The sequence below is a fragment of the Gadus morhua genome, chromosome 11 (assembly GCF_902167405.1).
Source record: "Gadus morhua chromosome 11, gadMor3.0, whole genome shotgun sequence".
NCBI lineage: Eukaryota > Metazoa > Chordata > Actinopteri > Gadiformes > Gadidae > Gadus > Gadus morhua.
This window is the reverse complement of record NC_044058.1, coordinates 9,692,383-9,707,382: the sequence shown is the minus strand read 5'-3', so window position 1 is coordinate 9,707,382 and position 15,000 is coordinate 9,692,383. Positions and strand designations below refer to the sequence as shown.

The 15,000-nt window shown below is 45.8% G+C and overlaps 1 protein-coding gene across 3 annotated transcripts in view; it reads right to left on the bottom strand.

The window, feature by feature from the left end:
- Positions 1–15,000, bottom strand: part of bbs9 (Bardet-Biedl syndrome 9) — a 127,906-nt gene that overhangs the window by 78,131 nt on the left and 34,775 nt on the right. For 2 of the 3 annotated variants that reach the window (XM_030370764.1, XM_030370763.1), the window contains exons 14-19: positions 11,337–11,441; positions 7,364–7,378; positions 4,621–4,761; positions 4,163–4,258; positions 3,654–3,826; positions 3,216–3,368 (exon numbers count right to left, since the gene is read on the bottom strand). In XM_030370764.1, the coding sequence (XP_030226624.1) occupies positions 3,216–3,368; positions 3,654–3,826; positions 4,163–4,258; positions 4,621–4,761; positions 7,364–7,378; positions 11,337–11,441 (683 nt within the window). The remainder of the gene's footprint in view (positions 1–3,215; positions 3,369–3,653; positions 3,827–4,162; positions 4,259–4,620; positions 4,762–7,363; positions 7,379–11,336; positions 11,442–15,000) is intronic. The other variant, XM_030370765.1, reaches the window with a different exon arrangement.

Here is a 15,000-nt window from a genome sequence, read left to right as displayed (position 1 = left end):
CCGAGTGCTTGTCGATAGGTTCCATTATGGGGGGTGGGTATATACATTACAGTGTATAGTGTGTCAGAAACTTCCCGCATGCCCGGCATGGGTTGGCGGGAAGAGAGGGAGAGATGGAGATAGAAAGAGAGAGAGAAAGAGAGGGAGAAAGAGAGGGAGAGAGGGAGCGAGGGAGAGAAAGAGAGAGAGAGAAGGAAAAGGGCAGAAAGAGGCTATGAGCTACAGTTACAGGTTTACAAGACGACGAGGCTTCCATAACCTAGAAGTTGAGGAAACCTCACTCAGGCGAGTATTTAGTCTGTGTTTAGCATTCAGTATTTAGTCTGCTCGCTTGGCCCTCAACATCTTCACACAAGCCTTCCCCAAGCGAGAGTCCCCCTCTGCAGTTCACACAAACAAAAGACATTCAAAACCAAAGCAAATGTAAATTTAATGAATGAACTGTTGCCGACCACTGCATGGCTCCTCTCAGCTACACTGAGGGCTTAACCATTCAGAGATTCCCACGTTTAAAGGCGGCTGATGTGATGCTGATGTCACACCGACACTAACGAGTCGCTAACGAGACTAATGGACAGTGGAATCCGACGACCAATAAGCTAACCTCCGGTTTAGACAACAGAATCAGGGAACCATCACTTTACAACGGCAGAGAGACTGCACAATAACACCCGCTCACTCGCACACACACACACAGACAAACACACACATCTGAAGGAAAACGCAGAATAACATGAGAAGCCGCTGGAAGTGACTGGTTTCCCTGGGCATCAAACACACAAACACAATGACAAGAGTGGAGGCGTGCATGAAGGCAGACCGAGGAATCTTTACCAGCAGAAACAATACATCCCCCATGTGGGCACTGTGTCTGGCACTGACCGACATCCCACAACACACACACGCACACACACACACACACACACACACACACACACACACACACACACACACACACACACACACAGCTTACACAGAAATACACTGAGGCGGACTCAAGCCAAGCCACCGTCTGAAACCCAGGCATCAGCAATAGGGCAGACACTTGTGTGTGTACACAGACACACAAAAGACGGACACACCACTTTGTACACAAACACATACGCGGCAACCAAAAGGCGTATACAACCAAGTATACATACATGCCGCACTTCCATAAACACAAACACAAATCAAAGCTGCATAAACAGGACACACACGCACATATACACACACAGACACACACACACAGAAGCTGCATGTGCCAGGATCACCGACCCGATGTACATGCACACCAGATGCGCGCAGACACACACACATACACACACACACTTATAATGCCACTGAATCGACTGTACATACTGATGAACAGAACACAAACAAACACACTAGGTGCATTGATATACAATGTATGCTTGTATGTGGGCAGAGCAGATGTGTGTGGTTGGAGGAAGTCTATGTTGTATTGTTTAGGGGGTAGTGTTTCAGCAGCCCTGCATTTCACAGGTTTGGGCTACCGGTTCTTGTCTGGGGCAGCAGCAAATTGCCGAAACTAAAATATGAACACATTTGACACATTAATGAAATTAAATTTTTGTATTCATCAGACAAGATTAATAATAAAAAAAAATATTCAGATAACAATTCCCCTTTGTCTTTTTCACTTTACCTTTGAGCAGTAAAGGTGACCCCAACAGGAAGGTATTTCCGTTGAGAGGCACAGTAGGTAGTTACCATAGCTACTGTAAGAGTCATGGGGTCACCTTGAGGTGAATTTGTTTGGCGATTTAAAGTTGTATGAGTGTATGTGTATGGGTTAAAGTTAAGGGTTAGGAAAATATTTCTGCTGCACCAAAACACACTTCTGTCATATAATTTGTCACATATTTAGTCAAATAACACGATGTTGCGATGACAGCATGATTTACATTAGACCAAAAAGGTTTGTGTGAGTATATATATTTATGTGCATGTGTGTGCGTGTGTGTGTGTGTGTGTGTGTGTGTGTGTGTGTGTGGTCCCCAGTAAATCTTGCAGGGGTATTTAGCTAACAACTCATCAGTCTCATACAGGAAGTACATAAATCAGCAGAATAGGAGCCCACACTGAGTGTGTGCACTCACCAAACCCACACACACCCACTTCAACACTCACACACATCAACATAGAGAGGTAAGGCGGTAGGCAAATACGACTGTTTCTGGGATTGTAAGTGAGTAGGCGTGTGTGTGTGGTTGTGTGTGTGTGTGTGTGTGTGTGTGTGTGTGTGTGTGTGTGTGTGTGTGTGTGTGTGTGTGTGTGTGTGTTTGTGTGTGTGTGTGTGTGTGTGTGCATTTGTGTGTGTGTGTTTATTTTGTGTGTGTGTGTGCATTTTGTATGTGCATGTGTGTGCATGTATGTGTGTGTATGTGTGTGCGTGTGTGTGCATATCTGGTTGTGTGTGTGTGGGTGCATTAGTGTGTGTGCATATGTGCATGTGTGCATATGTATATGCACGTGTGTGTATGCATTCATGTTAACGGTATAATGTTCATACATATACATCGCTTAAACGTCTTTAAAAGGGTGGGCCTCAACGTGGGGATTTTACCATCATTCCCTATAAAATCAAGATGCAAACCACTTCAACCAGATGCAGACTTTACGGCACAGCCCCCCCACCCAGCATAGGTGCTATGGCTGGACACTATTTGATTGAATCGTATTGATCGTTTGCTTGTTTCAACTGGTTTATAGCATAGTCCATAGCCTGGTAGGCTATGGACCATTTCAACTCTCCTAAAGAGTGTAGCAATATTAATTAATAAGACAGGGAGATTTCCTAGATTTCAAGAAGCTACATTAGCTGTTTCATTTGAACAAAATAACCAACTATATTTCCAATAGAATATGACCATCAACCCCCGACCGATCATTTTAGACTGAATTGTTGTAACAACAATGTTTTCCTGGTTCCAGATAGGGATAGCAGAAAACCGGGATCAACCAGCCAAACAACCATCGTATATCACCACGAAGCCCCAAAACAAACATTGATCACGATAAAAAGGTAATATCATCTATAAAAGCCGTGTAAAAGTAATGACAACGAAAAACCCTCAGAAAACCTCAAGATGAAGAAGCAGAAGTCCCATAATTCTGGTGCAGATTGGCGCTCACGGAGTAACGGTGGCCTGAGCTGTGTGCTGTGTGCGTGTGTGCGTGTGTACCTGTGCACGTGTGTGCGTGACCCTGACCTGATGGTAGGTGGCGTCCAGCAGGCTGTCCAGGTTCTGCAGGGGGGCGGGGGTCTTGTCTTTGAAGCGGGTCAGCAGCCGCCGCTGGATGGCTCGGAACTGGACCGCTCGCTCAGCCAGCAGGTCCTGGTACTGATGGGCGCTCACACGCAGCTACACACACACACACACACACACACACACACACACACACACACAGGTTCAGACACACACACACATGCAGACACACAAATGAAAATAAACATAACCAAGCACATGAATAAAAATACACTGCTGGAGTGTGTGTGTGTGTGTGTGCCTGTGTGTGTGTGTGTGTGTGTGTGTGTGTGTGTGTGTGTGTGTGTGTGTGTGTGTGTGTGTGTGTGTGTGTGTGTGTGTGTGTGTGTGTTTGTGTGTGTGTGTGTGTGTGTGTGTGTGTGTGTCGGTGTGTGTGTGTACCTGGAAGTGGTTGTCCACGGTCTGGAAGTACTCGGGCAGGGGCAGGGGTCCGGTGAAGGAGTGGCGGAGATCTTTGACCCCCTGCTGGGCGAAGTGATGCTCAAACCTCTGGACCAGCTCCTTGATCACCAGCCACATGTCCTCAAAGCTCTCGCTTTGCACACGGTAGCGCTCTGAGACACAAACACAATCAAAGTCAAAACGCACAGATTGTCATTTACATAATTGCCAAGAAATATAGTTCAAGCCAGTGTGTTTGTGTTTGTGTGTGTGTGATTGTGTGTGCGTATGTGTGTGATTGTGTGTGTGTGCGCGTGTGATTGTGTGTGTGTGTGGGGGATTTTGTGTGATTGTGTGTGTGTGTGTGATTGTGTTTGTGTGATTTTGTGTGATTGTGTGTGTGTGTGTGTGTGTGTGTGTGTGTGCGTGCGTGCGTGCGTGCGTGTGTGTGTGCGTGTGTCATTGTGTGTGTGTGTGTGCGTGCGTGCGTGCGTGCATGTGTGTCTTACGTGACGTCTTGGAGGCCAGTACGGTGACGCGGGCTCCTGAGAGGAACTGAACAGCCAGACTGTTTCCATCGCTCTCCTCCGCCTTCTCATAGAACTCTGGAGGGAGAGAGACAGACAAAGAGAGATGAGACAGACAGACAAAGACAGATTAGAAAGACCGACAGACAGTGACAAAGAGAGAGAGGGAGAGAGAGTGATTTGATACATCTATACATAGTAGACAGTTCTTCATACAAACATCTGTGTATTTGTTTACTTTTTTACTTTGATTAGTGGTTATTGTAACACAAAGTTCTAACCAGTAACATTGATTTCGTCTTCGCTTGTTTAGGTGTTTTTAGGTGTCTGTGTATATCTGTACATGTTTAAGTGTGTGTCTCGGGAACTTGTGTGGTACTGTGAGTGAGTTGTGCGCATGCATATTTGCGTGTGCATGTGTGCGTGCATGTGGGGTTCACCTGGGAAAACAGCGGTGAGGTTGACGGGCGGCTTGTTGGTATCCACGGTGATCTTGTGTGTGGCGCTCTTGGCGGGAGATGAGGACATGCACACCAGCGCCAGCGGGAGATCAAACCTGGACTGATGCACTCTGGGAACCCCTGGGTGTGGGGGGGAGTGAGAGAGAGACAGAGAGGCAGAGAGAGAGAGATAACGTCAACGAACTAAAAAAGACCAAAACGCCCTGTTCTCAGAGATTGAGCGGCCCTGTGATTTATAGAGTTTATGAGTTCTTCCTTTCACAGATGAACCACATGTGGTCATTCACTTTTGTTTGGAGGAGATGACAGCAGCAGGAGGAGAGGGAAAGAGAAGAGAAGAAAGGGAGAGGGGAGGGAAGAGGAGCAAAAAGAGGAGGGGGGAGGAGAGATGAAGAGAGGAGATGGGGGGGGGGGGGGGGGGGGGGGGGGGTACAGCCCGATAGACACATACACCTTGCTGGAATAACACTAGGTCTAGGAGGATGTTGTTGAGAGATGGCTGGATGTGGAGGAAGAGATGGGGATGAGAGGGACAGAGAGCGCTAGATGGAGCTAACATACGTGTGTGTGTGTGTGTGTGTGTGTGTGTGTGTGTGTGTGTGTGTGTGTGTGTGTGTGTGTGTGTGTGTGTGTGTGTGTGTGTGTGTGTGTGTGTGTGTGTGTGTGTGTGGTGCATGTCATGAGAGTTTCGTTCTTTTGGGCATCAGCATGTCAGTGTGGTTTCAGGCGAAGTATGTGTGTGTGTATATTTAGGTGTGCAGTTGTGAATCTGGCTGTCCTACATGCTAAATCTCAAGCAAACATGAGGAAAACCATTGGGTATTTATAAAAAATATGAATCTAGCCTGCCAGCTTCACTGTATTTCTATGGATACAGCCAACATTACTCATCTAACTAATGCTGTCATTTGGCTGGGGGGGGGGGGTTATGGACAGGAAGTCTTTAAACTCGTTGACATAATAGATAACTTGAGATTTTCCATCCTCACATCACATGTAATAATAGGGTTTAAAAAATGGCATTAAATATCAGTTTGTACCACATCTCCTGTGTGTGAACGTGCTACCAGGGGTATTCCCTGATACATACAGTATATACCCTAGACCTGCATTTAGATGCGTGAGGATTAAGTAATTAGTTAATATTGAATAAAAAATCGGGCTGAAATGTGTCATTGTGAGTACTTGAGTGAAAGAGGGCGATAGTTTCTTTCATAAAAGTCCTATAGCTGGAAATGAGGAGGGGGGGGGAGTTTATATAACTCTGTAGTCTGTCAGTGCCCTGGCAGAATTCAACTGAACCGCTGTCACAGAGGACTCTGATTCCAATTATCTGGAAGCACTCTGTTAAACATGTGTGTGTGTCTGTGTGTGTGTGTGAGTGAGAGAGCGAGTGAGAGATAAACCACAGTTTGTTTGAATAGAGGACCATGGGATCATGTTCTTACCAAAGCTTAAGTGATGTCAGACACACACACACACACACACACACACACACACACACACACACACACACACACACACACACACACACACACACACACACACACGCACGCACACACACTGTGTGTGTGACACATATCTTCAAGTTTAGTGTCTGTATATTAAAGTGTGTATGTGTGTGCATACATGAGATGGTAAGGAATTAAAAATAGATGTGTGTAATACAAAGTGTGTTCCTTGAATGTGAGTGTGTGTGTGTGTGTATGTAAACTCCTCCACTGTCTCCAAATCCACTCCAAGTTCAGCAATACATTCTACACTAAAAAGCACTTGACTACATACAGTCTAAAACAAATGTCAACAAGCTGGTGTGCGTGGGTGTTTGCATGTGCATGTGCGTGTGTGTGCGTGTTCCTGTGTGTGTGTGTGCGTGTTCCTGTGTGTGTGTGTGTGTGCGTGTTCCTGTGTGTGTGTGTGTGTGTGTGTGTGTGTGTGTGTGTGTGTGTGTGTGTGTGTGTGTGTGTGTGTGTGTGTGTGTGTGTGTGTGTGTGTGTGTGCGTGTGCTTGTGTGCGTCTGCGTGTGTGAGAAGGTGTGTGTGTGTGTGTAGTAATAGCATAATAGTGACTACATGTCATTTGATAGTGTTGGGCATTAGGAGCCACTGCTATTTCAGTGGAGGGTCCACAGTCTAAAGTAACTGTTGAATATTTACTCATGTCATTAGGATGGTAGGAGCTTTGTGAGTGTGACTTGACGTATGTGTGTCTAACACAGGCTTTGATTCTCATGAAAGCTCTGTAGGCCTTGGGTTTGTGTGTGTGTGTGTGTGTGTGTGTGTGTGTGTGTGTGTGTGTGTGTGTGTGTGTGTGTGTGTGTGTGTGTGTGTGTGTGTGTGTGGTGTGTGTGTGTGTAAGTGTGTGTGTGTGTGTGTGTGTGTGTGTGTGTGTGTGTGTGTGTGTGTGTGTGTGTGTGTGTTCATTCCTTGTGTCGTCAACTATCATGTTACAGGAATATAAACAGCAGGCAGTAGGCTCTTCCTGTATATACAATACAGCGTGTGTGTGCATGCATGTGTGTGTGTAAAAGGGAGAGAGCATGTGTACGTGGGTGAGCATGTATGTGTGTGTGTGTGTGTGTGTGTGTGTGTGTGTGTGTGTGTGTGTGTGTGTGTGTGTGTGTGTGTGTGTGTGTGTGTGTGTGTGTGTGTGTGGTGTGTGTGTGTGTGTGTGTGTATGTGTGTGTAATATTCTAGGCTACACAACTGACCCTACTACTTACCTTTTGGGTTCAATTCTTCAGAGGAGAAGAAAGGTGTGAGGAGAGAGAGGGGAGAATGATAGGCGATTAAGAAAATAAAAAATAAAATAAAACAACAGAAAGACTGGAATGGTTAATAGTAGGGCTGCTCGATTATGGGAAAAATCATAATCACGATTATTTTGGTCAATATTGATATCACGATTATTCAAACGATTATTTTTGAGTTTGAAAACATGCATTTATTGACACAATCAATTATGACATAGAAACACGTGTAAGTATCCAAAATAAAACCTTTTTCGTGTGTAAGTGTACTGTCTGCCACAACATTCTGAATCTAACATTTGATTTTTATAAAACATTTCATGAATACAATATATTCAGCCAAATGCACTGACAAATGACTCTACTGAAATAATACATTCCCTATTTAATGTCTAGAGAACAACGGTCCCAGCATTTCTCCATAGCAAAGTTAAAAGTCACAAAGCCATAACAAACACATGGCTAATAAAAATCATATTGTTGTTAAACAGAAATACATATACAAGATGTACTTGGCAGTTCTGCCTTAAAGAACTCTTAGTTAAAGTCTGCTATAGGAGCTTGTTATCGTTCATCAAACTAACGTTACTGAAACTTTAATATTCCACACGGTAGGTCTACTCCAACATGTCTGTCAACAGTCGATGCTGCTGATTGGCGGTTCACTGGCATGCCCCGCCTCCTGCCAACGGCATACTTCCTGATGCAGCACGCCTGTTAGATTGTACTCCCTCTCGCCGCGTTGAATGCTTTCGCATGCGCGTCTCTTTCATAAACTTTCATAAACTCTCTAGGCCTACTGTAAAACGGAAAATGTCAAATTAATCGTTTCAACTCGATTATACGAGTTTGGAGATCGTTTGACCCCAAAATCGATATCGCGATCGAAATTCGATTAATTGCACAGCCCTAGTTAATAGTATAAACATATCGATCACGCCTCCCAGCCCAGATACTACTGGGTTTGATCCATTAGTATCCTTGAGCAAAATACCTCTGAGCCCCTGATCCTTAGTGTTATGTATCTTCAATCACAAATTCAGACCCATGAGTTCAAGTCCCTTCTGATTGATGGTTTCTGGTTGGTTACAGCTTTTGTGACGGGGTTCGGGCTTAAGAGAGAGAGGGCGAGACAGACACTTGAGTTGGGACATGGAATGTGCTCTTTTTTTCACAAGGAGCCTCCCAATATAACCAGTCCACTACCGGGAGTCACTGGGAGCTTTCCAGTACAACCAGTCATGTCGTGTTGTTATGCCGACGAGCACTCTCCACAGTCAGAGTGCGGCCACTGAGTGCTGCGGTTTCCACAGAGAGCTCAAGGAACACATTAACAGCTGAGAGAGATAACGGCCGAGCGATAGAGACGCTACACTGAGAGAGAGAGGAGAGATTGGCAGATAACACTAAAGCATAAACGTTGAATGAGTCACAGCAACGCGATCACGTGTCCATGCGCGCACACACACACAGACTCAAACACGCACACACTGACACCTGTATGTTAAAGTGAAATCCCTCCTTCCTCCTGGGAGGGGATGATCAAACAATGTTTTGATGATACTTGTGTTATTAGATAGTAGTATACTCACAAGACAGGCAAACAAGACAGAATAAAACAAAATAGCTCTAGGGGGAGTCATCCAAACTAAATATGTATATATTTATCTAGTTGAAAGCCTAAGAGGTTGTTTAGCCTATTGTCATGTTTTGAGAGAAAGTGTGTGTGTGTTTCGTGTGTGTGTGTGTGTTTTATGAAAGAATGAATGAATGAATGTTTTTTATTCACATACATGATACGTAGACATTAGAGACAATAAAGAAATGTCCATGCATGTGAACTGGTCCCCAAAGAAGCTACCTAAAGCTTATGCTAGGGGGCCATATTTGGTGTGCGTGGGAGTGCGTGCGTGCCTGCGTGCGTGCGTGCGTGCAACAGGATCGGAAGAGCTAAAATGAAAATCCCTGTAGATTGTAACATGTCAAGCTACTGTCAATCTTTCTCTGAAGGGCTTAAGAAGTCAAGAGTGTCCTTAAAATCTCGATCCCTGGGCGGAGAGGGCCTTATAAGGGCGGAGGCTGTAGCTGGGGCAGGGGTGTAGCAGGTAGGGGAAGGTTTACGATAATTACTCCCTTGATGGGGGGAAAGAAAGAGAGAGAGATAAAAAGAAAAGATCTTCTCATGTATGTGCATGCGTGTTTGTGTGTATGCATGTGTGTGTATGCACGTGCGTGTGTGTGCATGTGTGTGTGTGTGTGTGTGTGTGTGTGTGTGTGTGTGTGTGTGTGTGTGTGTGTGTGTGTGTGTGTGTTTGTGTGTGTGCGTAAGTGTGTGTTTCCCATTCGTCTTTCCCTCTCCTTTTCCACGATGGCATGCGACCTCCCCTTCTCCACCTCTCTCACGTTACAGCCTTGTATACATTACAAATCTCTCCATCTTTCTCTCTATTTTCTCTCTTCTCGACATACCTCCATCCTGGCTAGCCTCCTCTTCCTTCCTCTGCTAAAATTCCTGCTGGCTTCCCCATCCCCCCAAATCCCACCCAATAGCCATTCTATATCCATGCATCCAAAACACAAACACATCTGCACACACAAATACATACACCAAGACCCCCCTTCTTCACACACACACACACACACACACACACACAAACACACATAAACACACACACACACACACACACACACAGCTTGTAAAAGCTGCTCGCTAGTCTGCACGCTTGTTGGCTCTCCTTTGTGGCTATTTTTAGAATGACAATAAAGGAAAACCACAAACCCAAAATAAAATAAAACCAAATGAAATAAAATAAAGTAGAAACCACGTGCCCATGTTTCCTCCCAGGGATCTTTCCATGTCATTTCACTGTTAATGGAGAACAGCGAGGCGCTCCAAGCCAGGGCCGGTCCAAAGGAAACAATACCAGCCGGGGCTTAAAGGCCCCTTTCTACTGCAGCGGGCTGCGTTTTGAACAAGGATAAAAATCTGGATTATGAGAGAGAAAAAAAAGAAAAAGTGTGTGCCTGTGACATTTGAAATAAAGAGAGTTTTTGTTAGTTTTGCAGAGAGTAAGTAATATCTTCCAGACAGAGGGCCTGGTCGGCCCTGGCAGCACAGGCCTGCACGTACACACACGCACACGCCACACGCACACGCCACACGCACACGCCACACGCACACGCCACACGCACACGCACAGCACCCGCGGCCAGGCCCCGTCCAGCAGGGGTTGTCCACGGGCCACCGGGCCCGGCGCCGGTACACCCATCCTGGCTGGCTCCGACCGAACACTGGTCCCTGCCGTCCAGGAGCCCAGGGGCCCGGCGCCGTGCCCGCTCTCGGAGGGCGATGACTGCCGGGGTTTTTGGTTGCGTTTGTTTTTCACTTCGGCAATATCATCCACAGCTGTGTTGATGTTATTGATATTTTTATGATCGCTCCACGCATGTGCCTGCCCTTAAACTTTGTGGGGTTTTCCATTCGGCGGATGCGATATTTTAGCATTTAGCATCGCCGGTGCTCACAGAAAACACTGGGTCTAGCCCGAAACAGCTGGCTGCCGTGGCAACATCTGGCGTGCGCATGTGAGGGTGGAGCTCTTGGGGTGAACGTTTGGGTGATTGAACTAAGTGGACGTGTCAGCTCTGTTGGAGACCGCGGCTGTCCAACACGCTTGATTTGTTACCCGTCACTATGGTTACGGCATGATTTCCAAGCGCTGGTGATTCACGATTAGCAGCTTGGTTAGAGTGTAGTTTGGACTGTTGATACATGTGAGAGGGCATGTGTGTGTGTGTGTGTCTGTGTGTGTGTGTTTGTGTACGATAGAAAGTGTGTGTGTATGGATGTGGAGTGTGTGTGTGTGTGTGCGTGTGTGTGTGTGTGTGTGTACATGTGCATGTGCGTGCGTGGTGTGTGTGTGTGTGAGAGATGACGTGTGCGTACCTGTAGGGGAGCTGTATGACACTGCTATGTCTCCACTCAGATCAGCAGGGGGGTAGTGGCCATTCAGGAACGCAGAGAACGCCACTACAGTGGAGGATCCCACACCTAGAGAACAAAATAAAGGTTGGATTGATATTACATTATGATGCCGATTTTGATGAGCATGACTATAATTATATAAACACACACGCATACTTAGAAAACACACGCTGCAGTAGGAGTCCTGGTACACAGGGGACATATTGCCAGTAAGACCCATACATTCCCACACACATGAAGAATCAGCATTTTCGAGGAACTGAAAGGATACAGGATACAGTATATCCAACACTAAACAGACCCTGAAGTACATGCACACACACACTCCAGCTCTCATACACATACAGACAGACAGACACACACACTCATACATGCAGACACACACAGTGACTTTATATGTGGCATGTGAGAGGTGATGACCTGTAGCTTCCTTTAAAATAACCCAAAACTGAGAGAGAAGAAAAGAGAAGAGAAAGAGAAAGAGAAAGAGAAAGAGAGAGAGAGAGAGAGAGAGAGAGAGAGAGAGAGAGAGAGAGAGAGAGAGAGAGAGAGAGAGAGAGAGAGAGAGAGAGAGAGAGAGAGAGAGCAAAGAGGGATTCAAAGAGAGAGAGAGAGAAAGAAAAGGGAGAGCAAACATGCAGGAGAAAAGGCAGAGATCAAATACAGACGAGAGGAAAGGATATATTACAGCTAATGGCTTCAGCAAGTTTCTCTCTCACTCACACACACATACACACACACACACACACACACAGAGGGTGGTGTGGTGGTGTAATGGGGCGTGATGTTCCGTGGCAAGCCTCAAGAGAACGGTCTGCCACAGGTGAGTGAACCAAAGCTATGGGCCGTGTGTGTGTGTGTGTGTGTGTGTGTGTGTGTTTGAGTGTGTGAGTGAGAGAAAGAGAGGATTTGCCCCGGTCTGTCAGTGCTGTTTGCCATCCATTCTACATAACCACCTCAAGCAGAAACAGACAGACTGGTAAATCAGTTTAGTCTAATCCAGTGGACAGGTCTATCCTATTCTATTCCGCTGTATCTGGTTCAAATATACCAGATACAGCGGAATCTGTATCTGGTATATTTGAACGGGTCGTTCAGGTGAATTCTTCAGACAGCTGTCTGAGGAAGTCACCTGAACGACCCATATCAAGTGATCCTGTTCCATTATGGACATCCACCCCTCGGATGCGAGGGATAATGATAAGTGGTGTGCGTTCTTTAATACATCCATGTTTGTTGGTATCCGAAATGAGTCTGTTGCGATCCAACTACACACCATCGGGCTATCAAAAGCAAACTATAGCCACGTCCCGCATTGCAAGCAAACATTGGCTTGTAGCGTTGAGTGCTATTGAGATGAACGATCAACACTTCTAACAGATAGCGATAGTGCCTATGAATGTAGTTTATCTCTATGGCTTCAATTACTATGGGTAATTTACTGCATTTTAGAATTAACAAAAAGCTGTTTGCGGCTGTAGATGTTGAAATGGCTGAAATAAAATGACAGTAATGTTCAGTGCTGAAAGCCCCGACCCCAAAGTTCCTGTTCTTTTAGAAAGTAAAACCCCCCCAAGCAGGGACCTATTGGGGGTTAAGATAATGTCCCCGGAACATAATTCAGACCCTGGTTCCTGCAGTGACCACGCACCATTGGAGTGCATCCAAAGATTCCCTAGTTCCTGGGCAAAGTTCCTGCTTTAGAAACGTGGCTTATGTGTGGCGTTGTACACTTCAAGCTTGTGCAGAAAGATGTTATGTTCAAACACCATATCTGGTTAACTTTACCTTTTACACTGACACACACATACGCACACACACGCACACACACACACAAACACAGGCAAACACACACACGCACGCACATGCACATACACACACAATGTAAAACTGAGCAGAGCCCTTTACTTGATGATAGACAGAACATGGGGGTGGCAGAGAGGACCAATAAAAAAAGAGGGTGAGAAGTGAAAATCAAGACAGTGAGTAGATGTGGAAAAGCCTGTTGCCAAGGCAGGACAAAATAAATTAACCCAGTGGAGAGAGACATTATCCATATTCTGCCAGCCCCAGCTGACCTCCCCTGACCTCCCCTGTCCCTCGCTCAATCACTTCAGTCCTTCCACTCCATTTCAATTCCCCCTTTTCACTTCTCTCCCTGTCTCCACGTCCTCCCCTAAACTTTCATTTCTCAGCCATCCATCATGCTCTCACTTCCTCTCCTCTCTTCATCCACCTTCTGGTCTTTCCTTCTCTCCCTGCCCCAAACTCTTGCTCTTTCCAGTCCCTCTCTCTCTCGTCCACACCTCATCCTGTCTTTCAGCACAGGGCTTTTAGCCCTAGGGTCAGCCAGGGGTCAAAGGTGAGAGTGCTCTGAGTGTTAGCAGGTCCATTAACGAGAGCACTAAGGCCAACAAAAAACACAAAGGAGAGAAAACGGCTCAAAAATGACCCTTGGCTCCTCGTATTTTTCTTTACATAAATATACATCTTATAACCACGTCTGACTGTGTGGCTCTGACCTGGCTTCCATAGGGTGTGTCTCTCTTTAGCCCTCTCTATGCTTCATATACCTCTCTCTCTCTCTCATTTCAAATGCTGATGTATTTTTAACATCATCTCGCATAAAACACATAATGTGGTTATGTGTGTGTGCACGTGCGCGTTACTCTTCCTTGAGGTTGAGGCCAGAAATGCTGACAGCTCAGCGTAACCCTAGCGCTGTCCGTATGGGTGAGCTCAGAGGTCAGAGGTCAAGTGGGGCTGAGAGGGGGGCATGTACCGCACACAGAGAGGTGAGACTTAAGGGTGTGGTGTGTACCAACCTACTGTTTAAAGGTTTGTGCATGCACATGTTTTTGTTTGCTTTTCAAGTGGCCATACACCCATGGATTTGCCTATGTAACTGCATCTGTGTTTGTCTGTGTGAGTCTGATTGTGTGAGTCTGTGTGTGTGTGGCTGTGTGTGTGTGTGTGTGTGTGTGTGTGTGTGTGTGTGTGTGTGTGTGTGTGTGTGTGTGTGTGTGTGTGTGTGTGTGTGTGTGTGTGTGTGTGTGGGGCTGTGTTTGTGTGTGTGTTTGTGTGTGGCTGTGTCTGGTTGTGTGTGGCTGTGTGTCTCACACCTCAAGTCCAAAAAAATTTAAGTAGGAATCTGGAGTGCACATCAGGGTGGGGTTAAGCGATGACCTTTGACCTCTCTGGGTCTGGCCTCTGCTCATGTCTCTGGGATGACCTTTACCTTGTAAACAGCTATTCCCCTGCCGTCCCCAGTTAGCCCGTTAACAATTATCACATTAACCGGTCAAATCAGTGTGTTATCGCTTGAGCCCACGCTTATTTCAAACAGATCCAAAAGCCTTGGGAAAAATGTTTTTCCCAAGGTGTGGAAAATGTTTATGTTTGGGCAGAAAATGCTTAAACTTAAGGTATAAGGCTAGATTGGTTAAGTTTTGGCATGCAGTTTAGGCATTCATTAACCCTAACCCTATAATAAAGAAACAAATAAAAAAATTAAAAAATGGTTAAGTAAGGGCTAAGTGTTGTTAAGATAATCAATGCAAGGGGTTATGTTGTTACGGTAAGGGTAAGGAAAGGCTCCATGGCACCATGGGAATGCTCATGATCC